The sequence below is a fragment of the Anabrus simplex genome, chromosome 7, assembly GCF_040414725.1.
Source record: "Anabrus simplex isolate iqAnaSimp1 chromosome 7, ASM4041472v1, whole genome shotgun sequence".
NCBI lineage: Eukaryota > Metazoa > Arthropoda > Insecta > Orthoptera > Tettigoniidae > Anabrus > Anabrus simplex.
In genome coordinates this window covers 279,329,290-279,349,419 of record NC_090271.1, presented here as the reverse complement: position 1 = coordinate 279,349,419, position 20,130 = coordinate 279,329,290, and the positions used below count along the sequence as shown (strand labels likewise).

At 39.9% G+C, this 20,130-nt stretch overlaps 1 protein-coding gene across 5 annotated transcripts in view; it reads left to right on the top strand.

Moving 5' to 3' along the window:
- Nucleotides 1-420: 420 nt before the first annotated feature.
- Nucleotides 421-20,130, top strand: part of LOC136877551 (uncharacterized) — a 41,140-nt gene continuing 21,430 nt past the window's right edge. Inside the window, exons 1-2 of one of the 5 annotated variants that reach the window (XM_067151684.2) lie at nt 421-537; nt 10,328-10,476. In XM_067151684.2, coding sequence (XP_067007785.1) covers nt 10,358-10,476 — 119 coding nt within the window. In that variant the 5' untranslated portion in view covers nt 421-537; nt 10,328-10,357. The other 4 variants (XM_067151689.2, XM_067151686.2, XM_067151690.2 and 1 more) reach the window with 4 other exon arrangements.

Here is a 20,130-nt window from a genome sequence, read left to right as displayed (position 1 = left end):
GTACATATCTGTAGTATTAGACGCCTCGAATATTCCTCATGTCTCTTTCCTACACAACCTCTCCCAATACACTAGTGTGTACTTCCGTTTCCCACTACCCTCAAATCTATCCCTTTTTGTAACAGAAATTTTGATTGGTGAAGTTTAAAACAACCCAGTGACTGGACGTAGTGCGCTGCGCAGAGTCCAAGAACAAACAAAGAAGAAGAAGAAGAAGAAGAAGAAGAAGAAGAAGAAGAGGAAGAAGAAGAGAAAGAAGGTCTTGATCTGGTTATCCCGTATCCATGCGACACATGTTTCTCTGTTCTCCATGGAACTAAGTTCTTATTTTATATATATATATATATATTTTTTTTTTTTGTAGCAGCTTAAAACAGCTGTTTTAAAGTAGCGGCTCTGTTCTTTTGTCCGATCTTTACTCTTTGGTAATGGGGCGGGTTTGTTTAACGTTTTTATTCTTTATGTTGTAATGGTAACAGTGGATGGAGAGGTCTAGAAGGTTATTTTGAAAGGCCTAGGTTTGAAGTAAATCGTGTGGTAAATGCACATTTTTACAGTGTACATCAGAATTCCCCCCCTTGTTCCATTCAGATTATGTTGTTCTGTATAGAGTAATAAATAAGTTATGAGCAACTGCAAAATGACCTCGATAATGTTGTGAGATGGACAGCAGGCAATGGTATGATGCATGGAGAAAGGGGTTAAAAGTCAGGTTGTGAGTTTCACAAATAGGAAAAGTCCTCTGATTACTTTTTTTTTTTTTTTTTTGCTTAACGTCGCACCGACCCAGATAGGCGACGATGGGGATAGGAAGGCCTAGGAATGGGAAGGAAGCGGCCGTGGCCTTAATTAAGGTGGTGTGAAATGGGAAACCACGGAAGACCATCTTCCGGGCTGCAGACAGTGGGGTTCGAACCTACTATCTCCCGAATACTGGATACCAGCGGCACTTAAGCGACTGCAGCTATCGAGATCGATCCTCTTGAGTTTTAATTACTGCCTTGATGGGTTGAGAGTTCCTTACGGGGATCACTGTAAGTACCTAGGTGTTAATATAAGGAAAGATCTTCATTGGGATAATTGCATGAATGGGATTGTAAATAAAGGGTACAGATCTCTGCACATGGTTTTGAGGGTGCCTAGGGGTTGTAGTAAGGATGTAATGGAGAGGGCATATAAGTTTCAAGTAAGACTCCCACCGGGTGATTTGGCTGTGCAGTTAGGGCGCGCGGCTGTGAGCTTGCATTCGGGAGATAGTGGGTTCGAACCCCACTGTTGGCAGCCCTGAAGATGGTTTTCCGTGGTTTCCCATTTTTGCACCAAGAAAAATGCTGGGTCTGTACCTTACTGAAGGCCACGACCGCTTCCTTCCTATTCCTAGGCCTTTCCTATCACATCGTCGCCATAAGACCTATCTGTGTCGGTGCGATGTAAAAGCAGATAGTATAGTAGGTAAGACACAAACTAGAGTATGGTTCCAGTGTATGGGATCCTCACCAGGATTTGTTGATTAATGAACTGGACGATTTGTGCTGGGTGATTTCCGACAAAAGAGTAGCGTTACAAAAATGTTGCAAAGTTTGGGCTGGGAAGAATTGGGAGAAAGAGGACGAACTGCTTGACTAAGTGCTGGGTGGAATGTTACACGTTATAATTCTCATGTTTGGTCCGTATTAAAATGTACGTAAAGACAAAAAAGAATGTTACAAGTCTTTTTATTTCCACCTATTCAGTACAAAGAGAGATCCAGTAATTAAGAATTAAATCTTATCATATTAATTACAAGGACATGTTTCACCCATTATAAGGGCATCTTCAGCCTTAATCTCAAACCTTTAAGGTAAATAATCAGGATCCTGATTGCTTTTACAAATCGTAAAATGAGGATACTAACGCAGGTGCTTGTTTAACATAAACTTATAAGAATGTCCTTGGTTAAAACTGTGGCATCAAGCTGCATGTCACACACAAGTTCTATAAGATTATATTCCTTGCAGCGCTGAATGGAATCTGGTTTAATGCTCCTAATACTTGTAGAGGGTGTAAGAAAAATAATTTGGAACATAAACGGTTTAATCTTTGTAATGAAATAGAATCCTAGTTTAGGATAAGAAAAAAGTAAAGCTGCTAGACTGTTGAAGTTGTTAAAGATGTAAATTTCGTATGTTAAGATAAGACAACAGTCTCCTTTAAGTACGCTGTAGAAGCAAGGAAGGGTATTCGACTGTCTGTAGTCGTATTGAAGGAGTGAAATTCGAAGGTATTTTGATGTTGATTAGAGCTTGTGGTGTAATGTCTGTAACAAGAGGAGAGTAAATACTTAGGAAAAAAATTAAAGAGAAGGTGGGTTTAAATGAGAAAAAAAGAACAGTGAGTGTATAATCACTTACCCCTTTATCTGTAATGATGTAAATCAGTTAAAGAAAAGGTTAGCTGAAGAAAAACGTTATGTGTATGTTAATTTTTCTCTTTGACTGTTATGGTGTCAATCAGTTGCTATGGTAGCGTTGAAATTACCGACACTTGCGCTTCTAGTGTTGTATCGTTATGTGTTATTGGTTGTGAGAGATTTGCGTGGGCAGACAGGGAGGGAGTCATGTTTGGTTGCGAGAGATATGCGGGGGCGGACAGGGAGGGAGTCGTGTTTGTTAAAGTAGTGCGGGTACTAGAAGATGTTAACTTAAGATTTTTAAGAATGTTGCTTTGTTTTAAATTTAGTGTTTGCAATAGGAAAGGCCTAGGAGTTGGAAGGAATCGGCCGTGGCCTTAATTAAGGTACAGCCCCAGCATTTGCCTGGTGTGAAAATGGGAAACTACGGAAAACCATCTTCAGGGCTGCCGATAGTGGGATTCGAACCTACTATCTCCCGGATGCAAGCTCACAGCCGCACGCCTCTACGCGCACGGCCAACTCGCCCGGTTTTAATAATTGTGAAGTCTTGTTCTGTCATTGTGGAATGATGTCCTGTTTCCCTCATACAGGAACTCATAGCTGAAAATTTGTTGTGCTTGTTGGCATTATAGTGTTCTAAGTACCTAGTGTGAAAACTCTGGCCTGTTTGTCGAATATAAGAGATGTTACATTGCATGCAGGTGAGCCTGTATATGCCTGAGCCTGAGTAAATGTTTCTGTTTGAATTGACTGTGTTGTGATTGAAAAATAATTTTTAGTTAATGTTTGTTGTCCTAAAAGCTATACTGGTATTTTTGTTTTTTATGGGGTTCGAGACCTGGTGAAAGTTTGGATTGTTGTAAGTGAAGGTAACATACTTGGATTTTTTGGTTCTGTCAGGGATGAGGTTTGTTGTTAATTTGAATTTGATCTTATTGATTAAACGGTTAATCATTTCAGGTTTATACCCATTCATTTTTGCTAAATCCTTTACATAATTTAGTTCTGTTTTAAGGTTCTTGGCTATTAGAGGGATTTTTAAAGCTCTGTAAATTAAACTGTGAAAGGTGGCTTTGTTTTCCAAATTTACAGAAAACCTACTCACACAGTAACCATAATATCAGTCATGAATTGGCTAGCACATCTATCACTCATTATACAGTCAATCACTGTCCTCTGCTTCCCATCCCAACTGTAACGTGTGATGTCATGGCTGTTTCTCTTCTGAAACCAAGAATTTTTTATGCTCAGGTTTTTCTGTGCAGAGAAGTCTATCAGATTTTCTCCCTCCTGATTTCTGCTACCATAACCATGGGGGCCTATGATGTCTTCGCAGCTTTGCCTATCTGTCCCAACTAGGGCATTCATGTTTCCCATAATTGTGGTGTTGTCTTACTTTATTTGGTCTTCTAGATCTTTTTCATCTGCAGACAAGCCTGCCGGTGGAGCATATACTTGGATGGAGAAAAGTATGGAATACCTGGCCAACGCACAATTTCACTTTGATGATTCTGTCATTTATATAACTGATGCCTGCCTGCACATTAACATCTTTGTGGAGAGCAAAAGCAACTCCATTTCTTGCCTCATTAGGGTTCCCACTTCCTGAACCTGTACATTTTGTCTTGCTCAGCCCTAAAATCCCGAGTGTAGCCTGTCTATGAAGTCTACAATTTCTTCGCATTCACCAGTTCAAATGGTTCATGGTGGGAGTTACTGTAGTCACGTCCTAGTTCATGTACCATGGCAATGGTTGTGTGGCCTAGTAAGTGGCCCTGAGAGTCGGGATACCAGTTGCTATGGAATGGGAGTGGGCATCTCGGACATATTCTGAGTCATGGCCTTCCTTGTGCTCAGGCGGCTAGGACTATACAGTCCATCGTGGTCCCTAACCCATTAGAGGAGAGATCCTCACTTGGACTATGCTATGTGTAAGTAGGGTAGTATCCTGCTTCATTAATTTACCAAGTTCAGAACATTTTAAGCAAGTCTTGGACCTATGGGAGTAATGGAGTCCCACTCTCATTTGACAGGCGAGGAACTCCTTGGAAACAACTTTGCGAGCAAAATGGACTTCGATGGGGAGCTATCAATATTAATGGGGCTTATGGAAGAAAGAAAGTAGAACTGGTTGAGTAAGCAAAGAGGATGCATCTGGATGTACTAGGTGTAAGTGATATTTGGGTAAGGGGAGATAACGAGGAAGAGAGAGGAGATTATAAAGTGTACTTGATGGGTGTTAAAAATTATAAGCTTTAAATTTTATTTTTGTTCCGTATTGAAGTGCAGTTATAAGAATGAATTGACCTTTTCAATACAATATATCAAGTAAATGATATTACATAAGACTTGGGACTAGTTTCAGCCACTTAGTGGCCATCTTCAGCCAAATAAAAATTAAACAGATTATGTGATAACTAGAGCCCGGATTTCCATGCAAATGCATGTTTTTATATAGGCTAGTTACACTTCTCAAACTTTGCAAATATTTGTTTTATGACTTAACGATCCCGAATAACTGCATGTTTGCATGTTTTGGCGTTTTTAGTAAAAAAAAATCATGCATAATGCATATTTTGAAGATTTTGGATTTAATAGCAAATATTTGGACGTTTATAATGCATAATATGACTTTTCTTCTGACTTTGGCGCATTTATGTTAATTTGCATGATCGTGCCATTTATGAATGTTGGTTTGCAGAATTTGGGACCGTTTCTCCACGTTTTACAGTATGTCTGTTATTGAGACAGGGTGAGAATGTATTCCCGGCATCCTACCTGACAACCAAAGTTAGTACGTAATGTAGAAATCCTATAAACCAATTAACGAAGCACTTTCTTATGTGTTGCTTGAGTAAACATTGGCATAAGCTGGAAGACGTCAATCTGTGTAATTGAGCGTTACTAAATGATGGCTAATTTTTTTTCTATGTTAGACGAACAAACAAAACTTGTATCACACTTATATGACGCTGCGTTACAGAGATAGCAGCTTGGTTTTGCACTGAATCTGCCGTTGTTATTCCGGAATTTCCTACACGGAACGCTCACTCGTCACATGTCTTTGTTATCGCAGCTTCAATCATAAACAATTATTGAAGGCATCATCATCTGCAATCATCGCACTGATAAGTAGCTACGGCAGCTAGAGATAGACTGAACAAAATGAGCCGTTAAAATCCCGATTTTGAATTCGTCAAGCTTACAAAAGACGTATTGTGGTGAAAATGCAAAGATTTTGAGCGCACTTTGTCCCAGATGTCTTTATTAAAGTATGCACCTATCACTTCTTGTGACGTAGAAAGGTCATTTTCTGTGCTGACAGGTAAACGGACAATTTTGAGAAATTAGTTTTTGTACAATGTTTGAAAAAGAACTGAATTTTGATAGTGCATATTTTAAAGTTTATTGTGATGTTTTGCCCCATGATAGCGCATGAATGCATGCATATTTTCAGATTTGATAGTGCATGGAAATCCGGGCTCTAGTGATAAATAAAACATGTATAATGGACAAAGACAATGTTGCAGGAATAATTATAACATTAAACTACATATAATAACAATTCATGGTTATGATCTTGTGATATAGATGTTGATTCCCATAGGTAACCTGAAATATTTGTCCCAAATGAGTAAATTTATAATACCAATATAAATGGTCCATTATTGGAAATTGTAAATTTTCTAGCTAACTCATTCCTGGTTGCCAGCGTTTTGCCCCATTTTGTGCTATTTACCAACTGATGAGCCCAACTTAGCACACTGGGGCGAAACGCCGGCAACCAGGAATGAGTTAGCTGGAAAATTTACAATGTCCAATAACAGATCATTTATATTAGTATTATGATCTTCTTGTCCTGATATGATGTCTTAAAGTTCACTTAGGACCCCGGGCAAAGAATTAAATCTCTGTCTGATGTAAAACAAGCACTGACTTGCTGGAGGAAGCAGGCAGAGCATGTAACAAAGGAGTGGTTAGGGAACAAGCAAGCCTCAGACCTATGGGAGTAGTCCTGAGAGTTGGGATGTCAGTTGCTATGGAGTGTTGATAAGGTACCTTCAGATTGGACAAACGCAGTAATTGCACCTATCTATAAGCAATGGAAGGGCAGAGTATGGGGTAGGACTGTTTATCAGGAATACTATTGCACGCAACATAGTTTCTGTTAGGCACGTAAATAAGCGAATGATGTGGGTAGATTTGGCAGTTGGAGGAAATAGGATGAGAATTGTCTCAGTGTAGTCACCATGTGAGGGTGCAGATGAGGATGAAGTTGACAAGTTTTATGAAGCATTGAGTGACATCGTGGTCAGGGTCAACAGCAAGGATAGGATAGTGCTAATGGGCAATTTAAATGCGAGAGTTGGAAATAGAACAGAAGGATACTTAAGGGTGATTGGTAAATGTGGGGAAGATATGGAAGCTAATGGGAATGGGAAGCGTTTGCTGGACTTCTGTGCTAGTATGTGTTTAGCAGTTACGAATACTTTCTTCAAGCATAAGGCTATTCACTGCTACTCATGGGTGGCTAAGGGTACCAGATCCATAATAGACTATATCTTAACCAACTTCAAATTCAGGAAAAGTCTGTTAGGAATGTACAGGTTTATCAGGGATTTTTCGATGATACAGACCACTATCTGATCTATGGTGAACCAAGTATCTCTAGGCCTAGGATAAAGTGAAATCTGCAAATGAATAAGGGTAGAAAATCTCCAGGACAAGGAAGTTAGACAGAAGTACATGGATACGATTAGTGAGAAGTTTCGAACAGTGGACAGTAATCAGGTTCCGGATATAGAAAGAGAATGAGTGGCATAGAGGGATGCTGTAGTAGAAACAGCAAGGGAATGCCTAGGAACAACTGTGTGTAAAGATGGGAAAAGCGAACATCTTGGTGGAATGATGAAGTGAGAGCAGCTTGTAAAGGTAAAACAAAAGCTTATCAGAAATGGCTCCAAACAAGTGCCGATGCAGACAGGTAATTGTACGAAGATGAAAGAAACAGAGCCAAAAAAAAATAGTTCTTGAATCCAAACAGAAGTTGTGGGAAGATTTTGGTAATAACCTAGAAAGGCTAGGTCAAGCAGCAGGGAAATCTTTCTGGACAGTAATAAAGAATCTTAGGAAGGGAGGGAAAAAGGGAATAAACAGTGTTTTGGGTAATTCACTGGACAGGTGGAGGGAATATTTTGAAAATCTTCTCAACGTAAAAGGAAATCTTCCTGGTGGTGTCGCGAACAACCAAGCTCGCGAGGAGAAAGAAAATGATGGTGGTGAAATTACACTTGAGGTAGTGGAAAGGATGGTACATAAACTCCATTGTCATAAAGCAGCAGGAATAGATGAAATTAGATCTGAAATGGTGAAGTATAGTGGGAAGGCAGGGATGAAATGGCTTTATAGAGTAGTAAGATTAGCATGGAGTGTTGATAAGATAACTTCAGATTGGACAAAAGCAGTAATTGCACCTATATATATATATGCAAGGGAACAGAAAGGATTCCAACAACTATGAAGGTATCTCCTTGATTAGTATACCAAGCAAAATATTCACTGGCATCTTGGAAGGGAGGGTGCAATCAGTGGTTGAGAGGAAGATGGATGAAAACTGGTGTGGTTTCAGACCACAGAGGGGCTGTCAGGATCAGATTTTCAGTATGCGCCTGATAATTATAAAATGTTACCAGAGGAATAGACACAACTTTATGTTTCGTAGATATAGAGAAAGCATCTGACAGGGTACTGAGGGAAAAGATGTTCGCTATACTGGGGGACTGGAATTAAGTGTAGATTATTAAAATCAATCAAAGGCATTTGTTGACAATTGGGCTGCAGTGAGAATTGATGGTAGAACGAGTTCTTGGTTCAGGGTACTTACAGGGGTTGGACAAGGCTGTAATCTTTCACCTTTGTTGTTCGTAGTTTACATGGATTATCTGCAGAAAGGTATAAAGTGTCAGGGAGGGATTCGGTTATTAAATGTTGAACATTAATTTATTGAAACCACCTATTCAATACTGTTTAAGTCTTTAATAATCACTTGTAAAAGGGATTCAGTTAGGCGGAAATATAGTAAACAGTCTGGCCTATGCTGACGACTTGGTCTTAATGGCAGACTGTGCCGAAAGCTTGCAGTCTAATAACTTGGAAATAGGTGCAATGAGTATGGTATGAAAGCCTCTCGAAATCTAAATTGATGTCAGTAGATAAGAAATTCAACAGAATTGAATGACAGATTGGTGATACAAAGCTGGAACAGGTAGATAATTTTAAGTATTTAGGTTTTATGTACTCCCAGGATGGTGATATAGTAAGTGAGATTGAATCAAGGTGTAGTAAAGCTAATGCAGTGAGCTCGTGGTTGTGATCTTCAGTGTTCTGTAAGAAGGAAGTCACCTCCCAGATGAAACTATCTTTACATCGGTCTGTTTTCAGACCAACTTTGCTTTACGGGAGCGAAAGCTGGGTGGACTCAGGATATCTTATTCGTAAGTTAGAAGTATGCCTTTGCTGGTGAGATGTAGTGTTTACAGTGCACTATGTCTTCTGGTATGGGTTAGAATAAATTTGTTACTTTCATTGACTTGTCTCAGTCTCATCCTTGGCTTTGTCAATAGGAAAGTGACTGAGGTATGAGCGATGTTAGTAATACCATTCCTTATGCAGCCAGTCCCTGTTATGAATGGTATGAAAATATCACTCATAGGGTCGGTTGGTGCGTGCATTTCAGTGGGCTTGGCAGACTGATATGTGAGCAACTTCTGGCTCGGTCAGGAAAGCATCGGGAAACTACCTCACTCCTCATTTTCCTAGTACGCTTCTTCAGTGATGCCTAGACCCACTATGACAGCTGTTGGCATAGCTGTGGAGGATCAAACCAGCCTTTGTTCTGAATACCCAACATATATACAAGTTAGAAGTAACAGGCATGAAAGTAAGTGAGAATGATGCTGGTACAAACAAGTGGAAACAATGTCAGGAGGGTACTTGGAACGAGGAGATAAAGTCTAAGGAATGAACTCGATGGATGAAGCTTTACACATAAACTGGCTTCGGTGGTGGGGTCATGTGAGACGAATGGAGGAGGATAGGTTGCTAAGGAGAATAATGGGCTCTGTTATGGAGGATAAGAAGAGTAGAGGGAGACCAAGACTGTGATAGACTCGGTTTCTAACAATTTAAAGATGAGAGTCATAGAACTAATTGAGGCCACAGCACTAGTTGCAAATAGAGGATTGTGGCGACGTTTAGTAAATTCACAGAGGCTTGCAGACTGAACACTGAAAGGCACAACTGTCTGTAATGATTATGTATGTATGTATGTATGTATGTATGTATGTATGGACTAATAAGAGTGAGGATATTGAGTGTTCCAGTTCTGAGCTGTTTCCTCCTGTGTAGTGTAGGTCTCTTCCTGCATCTCTGATGGGCTTTGGGTTGCTGTCGTATGTTCGTGAGTTGCATGAAGAGTTGTCGTCATATCTAGTAATTTTAATATTTTAATACTTTTACGTCCGAGGCTTGTTTTGGTTTTGAAAGTAACAAACTCACCAACTCTCTTCAGCTGGCTTGCTAGACCTAACACTGTGGAGGATTTTATGTTGGGGTTATCTCCCTTAACCTTTGGCAGTCCCCTGCCACATCTACGAGGCAGCAGCTTTTTGATGAATTTGTGTGTCATTTTCCTACACAAAGGCTTCACCAAGCCTCCTAAGAGAGAACACCTCCACCTTTAGCCGTTAGTTCTCTCTTAGTTTGTCAGGTTAGTTACTGGCCGCCTAACTCACAGCCAGACAGATGCAGGTAGTACCATCTGCTGTCACATACGCTAGGAAGGTGTTCCTGACCTGACCATGTCACCTAATTAATATGTGCAATTCCTACTCAGCATCATATTGCAACATTTTGCTTATATTTTGTTTGTTATAGATTTGAGTCAAGAGAACAACACAAATGTAAATGTTGAGGGTCAGAATGGATCTGATGGATTTACCAGAACCAGAGATGTATACAGAAGTTGATTCAAATACTATTTTACCTCCTTTCACCAAAAAACACCTCAATGAATTCCTACACCGGTAAGTTAATTTAGTTATTCTATACATTTTGTAGGACTTTAATTCTGTATATACTTTGTTGTGTTGTGAAGTTCAACTATTCAAAGATACTTATAAATTTAAAGAAAGTAAATTTTTAATTAGAAGTCCAGGATCTTCACTTTGAATTGTTTCTGTTCTGTGTAAATCTCTTGGACCCCTGAGAGTGATCTCTTAACTACTGGAAATTGTCCCTTGCACAGGCAATTTACTTAGAAATTATAAATCTTACTAAGACTCTGTATCAACAGCACCCTAGGACCCGGGCAGTATCATACAAAACAAATAGCTGTCTAAAATCAAGGATTCCTGTAGTTGGTGGAGTCCATCTGTCTAGGAAATTTCCCTACTAAATATAATTCATTCCTTTACCGATAAATTCTCGCTGTTTGTACTGTAAAGAAGAATGAAAGAAAGAAAGGTGGTGGTGGTGATTATTGTTTTAGGAGGAAGTACAACTAGGCAAGTTCTAGGACAACTGGCACGAACAACAGTCAATGAGTGATTCCCTGCAGATTAGTATCTGACGATTTATATTGATGGATCACTGTCATATACAAATGAAAAAGCAGCAGAAGGAATATCTTTAGAGTTATTCTCCTATTACTTTTCATTTGGAAAATACCAAATTGGTCTCAAGTGGAAATTAAATTAAATAGCAGTGGCACAACAACATTATTATTTTCAGAACATAGGCTTTCAAAGAAATGGTCTTCCTGCTGGAGTCAAATTTTACTATTCTCAAAGGAACAGTCTTCCTGTTGTCTTCCAACTCGTCTCTTTCCCTTAACTTCTCTTTCCAATTCCCTTCTTGCTACCCGTTCCTTTCCCATTCTTTTTACATGTCCGAACCATCTCAGTCTTGCTTTTCTGTATCTTCCGTACTAACGGTTCTATATTTAGCTCTTCGGTGATTTTAATCTTTTGAATTCTCTCTCTTCTTGTCTTTTTAACCAATATTCTTAAAAATTTTACACTAGTGAAAAAAAAAAAACTATGTCACATGGTTACAATATGTCAAAGGCATCAGCAGGGTCAGAAGAATTCAAGTGCAGTGCCAGAATTGATCAAAACCTCCACAATGTCAATGTTGGACAACTTGATGACAGCCATTTTACTAATTTTACAGCGACCAATTACCATGTGGTTATGGGCATCACAGATAGTTTTAAATAGGTTCTGTGACCTAGTGTATGTTTTTGTAAGTACTTGAACCCATAGACCACATGATGAATGTGTGGTGTTCGTTTAAACTAAAAACCTGTCATAATACGAACAGTTAAATGTGAAAACAAATGGCCCTTGGGTTTGGGCATAGGAGTGTTAACTGACCCGAGTGGTGTTCAGGCATAGAGGGGAAATTGTTAAACCTTGTTATGGAGTACAGGATGGAAAATGACACTCATAGAAGTGTATGCATTGCAGATAGATTTAGGTATGTCTTTCTGGAACTGTCAGTAGAGCTGGGAACTAATACTATGTAAATGCATTACAAAAGTTCATTAAAAAAGTTACAAAATACTAGTAAATGTACCACAGTACATCATATTCCATATTTCTTACTTAAAAAGAATATAACTTAGTTATTCTGATACCTAAGAAAGTAAGAGCTGGTAAGTTTGAAGACTACTGTACCATTATGGAAATTCTAAGTTCCCAGGGAGGGAATTAGATTCTTTTCCACCAATAGAGCATATAAAAAATTAGATGGATGGCTTTTCCGGCGTTTGCTCTATTAACCAGCGTTTCGTCTTAGGTCTGACACTAGACTCTTCAGAGTGGGATGTGTCAGACCCTACCCACTGACGCTGGGGTGTATACAGGTGAACTTATCAGAAGCTTATTTATGAAGCACAGTCTGATAACTGCATACGGGAGATAAAACTCCACAATGGAATTAATGCACGCCTGGCAATTCCAAATGGAAATTCTAAGTTCCCAGGGAGGGAATTAAATTCTTTTCCACCAATAGAGCATATCAAAAATCAGATCAAAAATTAGATGGATGGCTTTTCCGGCGTTTGCTCTATTAACCAGCGTTTCGTCTTAGGTCTGACACTAGACTCTTCAGAGTGGGATGTGTCATTGTGGAGTTTTATCTCCCGTATGCAGTTATCAGACTGTGCTTCATAAATAAGCTTCTGATAAGTTCACCTGTATACACCCCAGCGTCAGTGGGTAGGGTCTGACACATCCCACTCTGAAGAGTCTAGTGTCAGACCTAAGACGAAACGCTGGTTAATAGAGCAAACGCCGGAAAAGCCATCCATCTAATTTTTGATCTGATTTTTGATATGCTCTATTGGTGGAAAAGAATCTAATTCCCTCCCTGGGAACTTAGAATTTCCATTTGGAATTGCTAGGCGGGCATTAATTCCATTGTGGAGTTTTATCTCCCGTATGCAGTTATCAGACTGTGCTTCATAAATAAGCTTCTGATAAGTTCACCTGTATACACCCCAGCGTCAGTGGGTAGGGTCTGACACATCCCACTCTGAAGAGTCTAGTGTCAGACCTAAGACGAAACGCTGGTTAATAGAGCAAACGCCGGAAAAGCCATCCATCTAATTTTTGATCTGATTACTGTACCATTAGCCTTGTAGGCCTACAGGATGGACAAAATAAAACTGGCCCAGAAAATATTTCTAAGACCGATGCGTAATGGACCCTTATTAATGAACAGGAGAACTGCCAATCACAGCAAATGCTGGAAACCATGAATTTGATGCACCAATCGGTTGCTGTCACATGCCTGCGCGGATGCATCTCCCGAGTACATCACTGTGTAATTACGTGTGAGTGAGGGAGAGGAGCGGACGTGTTTAGTGACCAGTTGAATGCAACATAAAACAACGCATGTTCACTGTTGATCATTATGCGAAGCACGATTTGTGGAAAACCTGTGCAGAACTGTTTGCGCAAGAATTTAATACTTGAAGTGTTTTGGCAAAACCTCTATAATGCAAAACTTGGTAAAATGGCAAGAAATGGGCTCTGTAGCAAATAAAAACCGTAACTATCCAAAAAGAGTTTGAAAACCTTGCTTGAGTGAAGGAAAGCCTGCAACAAAATCCGACAAAATCTCAGTGTCATTTATCTGTGCAAGTGGGAAGTAAAAGATCATTGTGTCAAATTATTTTCAAAAAGGATCTGCATCGGTATACTTACAAATTTACTGGTGTGCATGCGTTAAAGCATCCAGATGAACTTTCGGATCCTCAGTTTTTCATTTTTTCAGTTGAGACCATTTCTAGCATCTTCTGTGATGTTCATTAACAAGGGGCAGTCCTATTGTAAATATTTTCTGGGCCAGTTTTATTTTGCCCAGCTGGTATCTCGTGCATGTAAAATCTTAAGAAAGATTATTGAAAGACAAATTAATAATGAATTGGGGCAAGACCAATTTGGTTTTTGAAAGAATGTAGGAACTCGTGAGGCAATCAACCTCACATTTGATATTAGAAGATCGAATAAGGAAGAACAAGCTCACATTTATAGCATTTGTAGATTTAGAAAATGCCTTTGACAGTGTAGGCTAGTCTAACCTGTTTGAAATTTGTAAGAGGATGAGAATTAAGTACAGGGAACAAAGAGTCATTATATCTGCATAAAATAAACTGCAGTGGTCTGAGTAGAGGGATACGAAAGAGAAGCAGCAGTCTACCAGGGAGTGAGGTAGGGGTGTAGTCTACAGTATCTCACCTACTTTTTAACATATACAGGGTGAACAAAAAATGCTGCACTTGGAGGTTGGCATGCGATTCCTCATCCCATTGCAAGACAAACGTTTCTATAACCAACTCGGATCTGGTGCTGTTGGAAAACAAGTCAAAAACGAGAAGATGGAAACACTGTCACATCCTGCAGCACATCGGAATGTAATAGAGAAATGTGCATCATCCCGCTCTACCGTACCCGCCGTCGCAGTTCACTGAGTAGAGAGCTGGGTTATCAAACTCACATGCACCATGGAGCTACGGCTCGAATCTACGTCAGGTTTTTTTCTTTTGTGTGTGTGACATCAGGTCCCTACTTCCCATCGTGTAACTGCGTATGTAAGCATGACATCCTGTTGTCACATGACAATAGTCAAACACATGACACACCCCCTGCGGGTGGGGGACGCACATGTAAAATACACCCGCGGTATCCCCTGCCTGTCGTAAGAGGCGACTAAAAGGGGCGACCAAGGGCTGACTGAATTAGAACCATGAAACTAATTTTGAATTGTACCATCACGCGGGGAACACCATAGGTTGCCTGTACTTGCGAGTAGTACCACTAAATTCGGTACGAAATAGGTTTGTGATTAGTAGGAGTAAAAGCCTGGCCTGGTGGATTCCAGTACCCGTGCGTCGTACCCTTGAGAGCAACACCGTGGGTCTGGGCGTAGCCTGTGAGTTGTACCACTATATGAGCAGCACCGTGGGTCTGCGTTGCCTGTGATTAGTACCCACTATGAGAGGAGCACCACGGGAATACCGGCGCCCGTGTTTAGTACACCTAGGTGGGGAACCTTCTCGGTTTGCGTTGGCTATGAGTTGCGCCATTGTGTGAGTTACACCATAGGTCTGCGTTACTTGTACGTATTGCAATACTTGTGAGTAGTACCATCTTTTGTGGAACACCGTGAGTCTTTGCTACTTCTGATTAATACCCCAACGTGACACGTACCATGGTTCTATTTTACTCGCGACATGTACCATTCTGTGGGGCCTTAGACGTGGATTTTGCACCCCTTTAGACACCAAGCATCATTTTGCTTTATAAGTGGTTCCTTGGTCGGTATTAATGTTATTTTCGATCTGTTTTGAGTCTGATCCACTGGTTTTTGTTAGCTTTTTTTGTTTTGTTGGGTTCCTGTCCATCCATCCATCCATTCATTCTTCATTACGATTTTTTAAATTTTTATTTTGGTCAGTGGATGTCTTTAAAATTTTTGTTCTTTCATTTCGTACCATTAGGGGCCGATGACCTTCGATGTTAGGCCCTTTAAAACAACAAGCGTCAGCGTCAAACACATGACAGTGTGATCCCTTCAACTGAATGCATGAGTTGACCAACCGCACAGTGCACAACCATAACTGGTCCAGTCAAGTGCATGTAGGGTGGCTTCCTGATGGAGTACACAAAGGGCGAATACGTCGATATGCTTTTAGTGTTGGGTACATCCGATAACCAAGCTTCTGCTGCTGCTCGTGAGTATGCAGCACGGTACCCTCAAAGGCACCATCCCGATAACAATGTTTTTCGTCGCCTTGAGCAACGCCTGTGGGAAACCGGTAATCTTCGTCCACAAGTAGTGGACAGAAGTCGTCCAAGGGCAAGACGTACTCCACAAACAGAGGACGACATTCTTGAAGCCATTCACCAATCACCTTGGCGAAGTACCCGTGATATTGCAAGGCAGTTCCAGGAACACTGTTTGTTGACGTGTTGCACGATGAAAAACTGCATTCATATCATTACACGTTAACTCAACACCAATGGCCAGAAGACCGCATTCAACGAGTACAGTTCTCTGAATGGCTTTTGCAACAAGTTGAAGATAACAAACATTTTATAAAGAATGTGATGTGGAGTGACGAATGTAGCTTCACTCGGGAAGGTGTGTTCAACCATCACAACAGCCATTATTGGTCTGACCACAACCTACATGTCACCCGTGAACGTGGCTTTCAGGCACGCATTGGCATAAACCCGTGGGCTGGAATCGTGGGGGGAGTGCTTTTAGGCCCTTACCTATTGCCGGACAAGTTGAATGCACCCCGCTATGGTATGTTTCTGGGTAATACTTTGCCTGGCGCTTTAGATAACGTTCCACTTGTTTGGCGACAGCTATGGTTTCAGCATGATGGTGCACCGCCACACTTTGGAATGACTGTGCGTAACTGGTTAAATGAAGCGTTTCCAGGGAAATGGACTGGTCATGGAGGTCCAATGTTCTGGCCTCCACGTTCTCCGGACCTTAATCCAGTAGATGTTTATTTGTGGATGTACAAGACCTAATAGCTTGCGTGCGTGCTGCATCGGCAATGGTGGATGCAGGTGTGTTGCGTAGGATCCGGCAAAATATGCTCCAGCGAGTGGCGAAGTGTTTGCAAATGAAAGGTGGTCACTTTGAACATCTGCTGTGAAGTGAGTGTTGCTCATAAGTGTACATACCGGCTCTGTGAAGATAAGACTGGACATCACATGTACACTATTGAAATATTGTGCGTAGCATAATGGGCAATCCAGTGTAGCCTACCTACTGTACTGTACTGTGTTTCCTTGTACCGCTTGATAGAGATGATGTTACTGTATCTTTTATTATGTTCTATGTATTGGCTTTATTTGTGCCATGGACGAAACAAAATGGTCGTGTACGTCTGTAAGAAGTTCATGTTATGTTTGAATGTTTAAATAAAGGTAACTGTAATGGTAAGGCAGAACATAGTACATTGCGTAGTGGAGGTGTACATTGGATACAATTTGATACATTAACTAAAAAAAATTGGCGCAAACGCAAGTCAAACATCGGCGTGTCTGCACAACCGGCATTTTATGGCATTACCTTGTCTCACTGAGCTAATGAGACAGCTCCAGCAGAGCACCAAGTTTATGCGACTTATGCTTGGCCACACTGCACGCTGTTACAGCATTGCCAGAGCCTCGTTTCTTAACTCGTATTTCTATTAAACCTATTGGTGGGACTAGGTTTTGCAAGATAAACTTGTGGCATGAATTTCGACAAGGAACCGCATGCCGACCTCTACGTGCGGCATTTTTTGTTCACCCTGTATATTTATTATTATTATTATTATTATTATTATTATTATTATTATTATTATTATTATTATTATTATTATTATTATTATTTACATTTTATGGCCTTCATTGGACCACTCTAGCCAACTTTATACAAAGAATTTTTCAGTTTCTTGTCAGCCCAGTACTTCTTCATTCTCTCTGATCTTATCCTTCTTTCTTCATCGGAAATCACCCTTCCTATTGTCTGTTTGTTGATCTGGTTTGCAGTCTGTTTTCCTGATTTTGTTGGTTTTGTTTCTTAGGTCTTCCGTTGTAATTTGTAGTTCATCCATATCTTCCTTGATTTCTGTAATCCACTTAATCCTGTACCGGGAGAGAGAATGTCTGTCTTTGGGACCGCTGACACTAGCTTGATGAGCATGGAATGTTTCTAAGAGGGTGGTACGTAAGCATTGTAGTTGGTACAGAGAGGGGCATTAATTCATTTAATTTATATTCCTTCGAAAATTTGTTTTATTGTTCATTGGAAACAAATTCATATCACCTTTTATACAAGTTGAGTTGAAGCGTTGTAGCAGGCTGGAATCTCTAGACTCCGGGATGGTTAGTGGGCACGGTCTGGATGTGAAGTTCTCGACTAGCCTACGCAGTGGCCTCCACGGTATGCACTAGCCAGCGTATTGGTAGGTGTGCTAGGTACCAACTGATGAGCCCACCCTAGCACACGAGGGCGAAACGCTGGCAACCAAGAATGAGTTAGCTGGAAAATTTATAATGTCCAATAACGGACCATTTATATTGGTATTATAAATTTACTCATTCAGGACAAATATTTCAGATTCCCTATGGGAATCAACATCTATATCATCGTTCTAGAATATCTCAAATTTCTGGAGGATCTGGAAGTTCTCGAATATGTAGGTGCACACGTTGAGGGGTTCGGTCTCACACAAAATACTGAGTGGTGAGGCTGACGCGCACACAAGTCCCCCGTATGGCATTCAACTCACTGGTATCACTGTTAAATAAATTAATATTGACCTTTAAATACTGCATTCATTCATTGCAAGTGGGATATGTCAAATGTTAATGAAATTGACACTCGAATCTTGACTCAAACACCTCGTTGAATCACAAAGCGTCATAAATTATCACTTGAAAGTAAAACAATTAAATTGAATATCTGACCACATGTTGCATGTCAGCCGAATTGAAACTTGGGAAAATTCTGTACAATTTACAATGTCAAGTCCACAACGTAAGTCCGCTGGCATTGGCACGACAGATTGGAATGTTCTATTAGATCACTAACCTTTATCATCACTGTTCCTAAATTACGGACTTCATCAAATTTATAATCAAAACACAATGTTGAGTGCAATATTCACAGTTCGTGTAAGCTCAGGACATGTTAGCATGTCCGTGATAAATTAAGCAAATTTAACCGGCACTCGGAAATGTCCTATACCCGTCCATAAATAATTGTCAAAATTACGTGCACTTTGAGACTTGTTCAGCACTGTCTTTAAATAATTATTAAAATTAAACTGCACTCGAAGAGAGTCTAACACTGTTTGTGAATAATTATTATGAAGTAGAAATTATAAGTTCAAATATGGCACTGAAAAATTCTATGTTCTCTTGGAACTTCACGAGAGGAAAACACAAATTCAAATATGGCATTAGTATTCTATGTTCCTACAATTTGTTACAAAAGACAAGTTCAAATGTAACATTCGGAAATATTCTAAGTTCCCACAGTTTGTTACGAAACACAAGTTCAAATGTGGCACTTAGAAAAATTACAACACTCACAAGAAAATTCTATGTTACTTCAGTTTGTTACGAAACACAAGTCCTAATATGGCACTTGAAGAAAAATACTAATTTCCGGCTTCCACCAGAATCGAGCACTAGATGTGCAAAGTATCGTCCGGACATAGGTTCGGTCTGCCGCACTTGCAGAGCTCCACCTGTCACCTGTATTGTAGAGACGGTGGACTATTACTGACTTATAGCTTGAAACGTCCTACTTTTATACCTGGAGCGACAAAACATCTCGATCCGCCTCTATGATAGCATTCGTACAACACACGTAGCAGCAAGTCAGTGACCATCAAACCTCCGTAAACAACCAAGGGACTAATCTCCCCTCAATTAACACACGGGTAAGCACCTTCTATTATTATTTCCTTACAGTAGTACAGCCTTTTAAAGTCCAGTAACTGACACACATACTGTTCTTCTTTTCTCTTCTTTTTACAGGATACACCCGATTTATGTTTTTTCACCTACGAGATCAGTAGTTCTCCATTTGAAGCCCAATATTAATACACTACTACACATAATAATAATGTTTGAAACACAACGCGAGGAAGTCCCATAAGGTTATTTACGCCGATCCAGATGACGTTTTATCCATCAGTGCAGTTCGTTTTTCAACCAATATATGTGATTATAGCATTCCTCATCATGTTTATTTTATGAAACATCACAGTTCATTACAAGAGCTCACCCTTATGTGAATAACTGTTTTCAATCACAAACAGTCTAATGTCATTGAGCGAAGATTATTATGGTCATTGATTATACAAACAATTAATCACTGTATATTATAGTAACATTTTCATGTCATTCATTCCACTTACATTTTAAGCAATTTTAATGATCAATATTATTTTGTTTTAATAGACATAATATAATCTTACTTATTATTTTTAAATTGTTAAAATTCCAATTTTATCAATGTAATATTAGACGGTTTTTTCGTTATATATACCGGGATCAGGGCCCTGACCCACCATGGATTAAGTTATCTCTAGCTGATGATGCTCAATAAGAATGAGGGAAACATGTCCTACTTGTAATATCTCTTAATGGTTT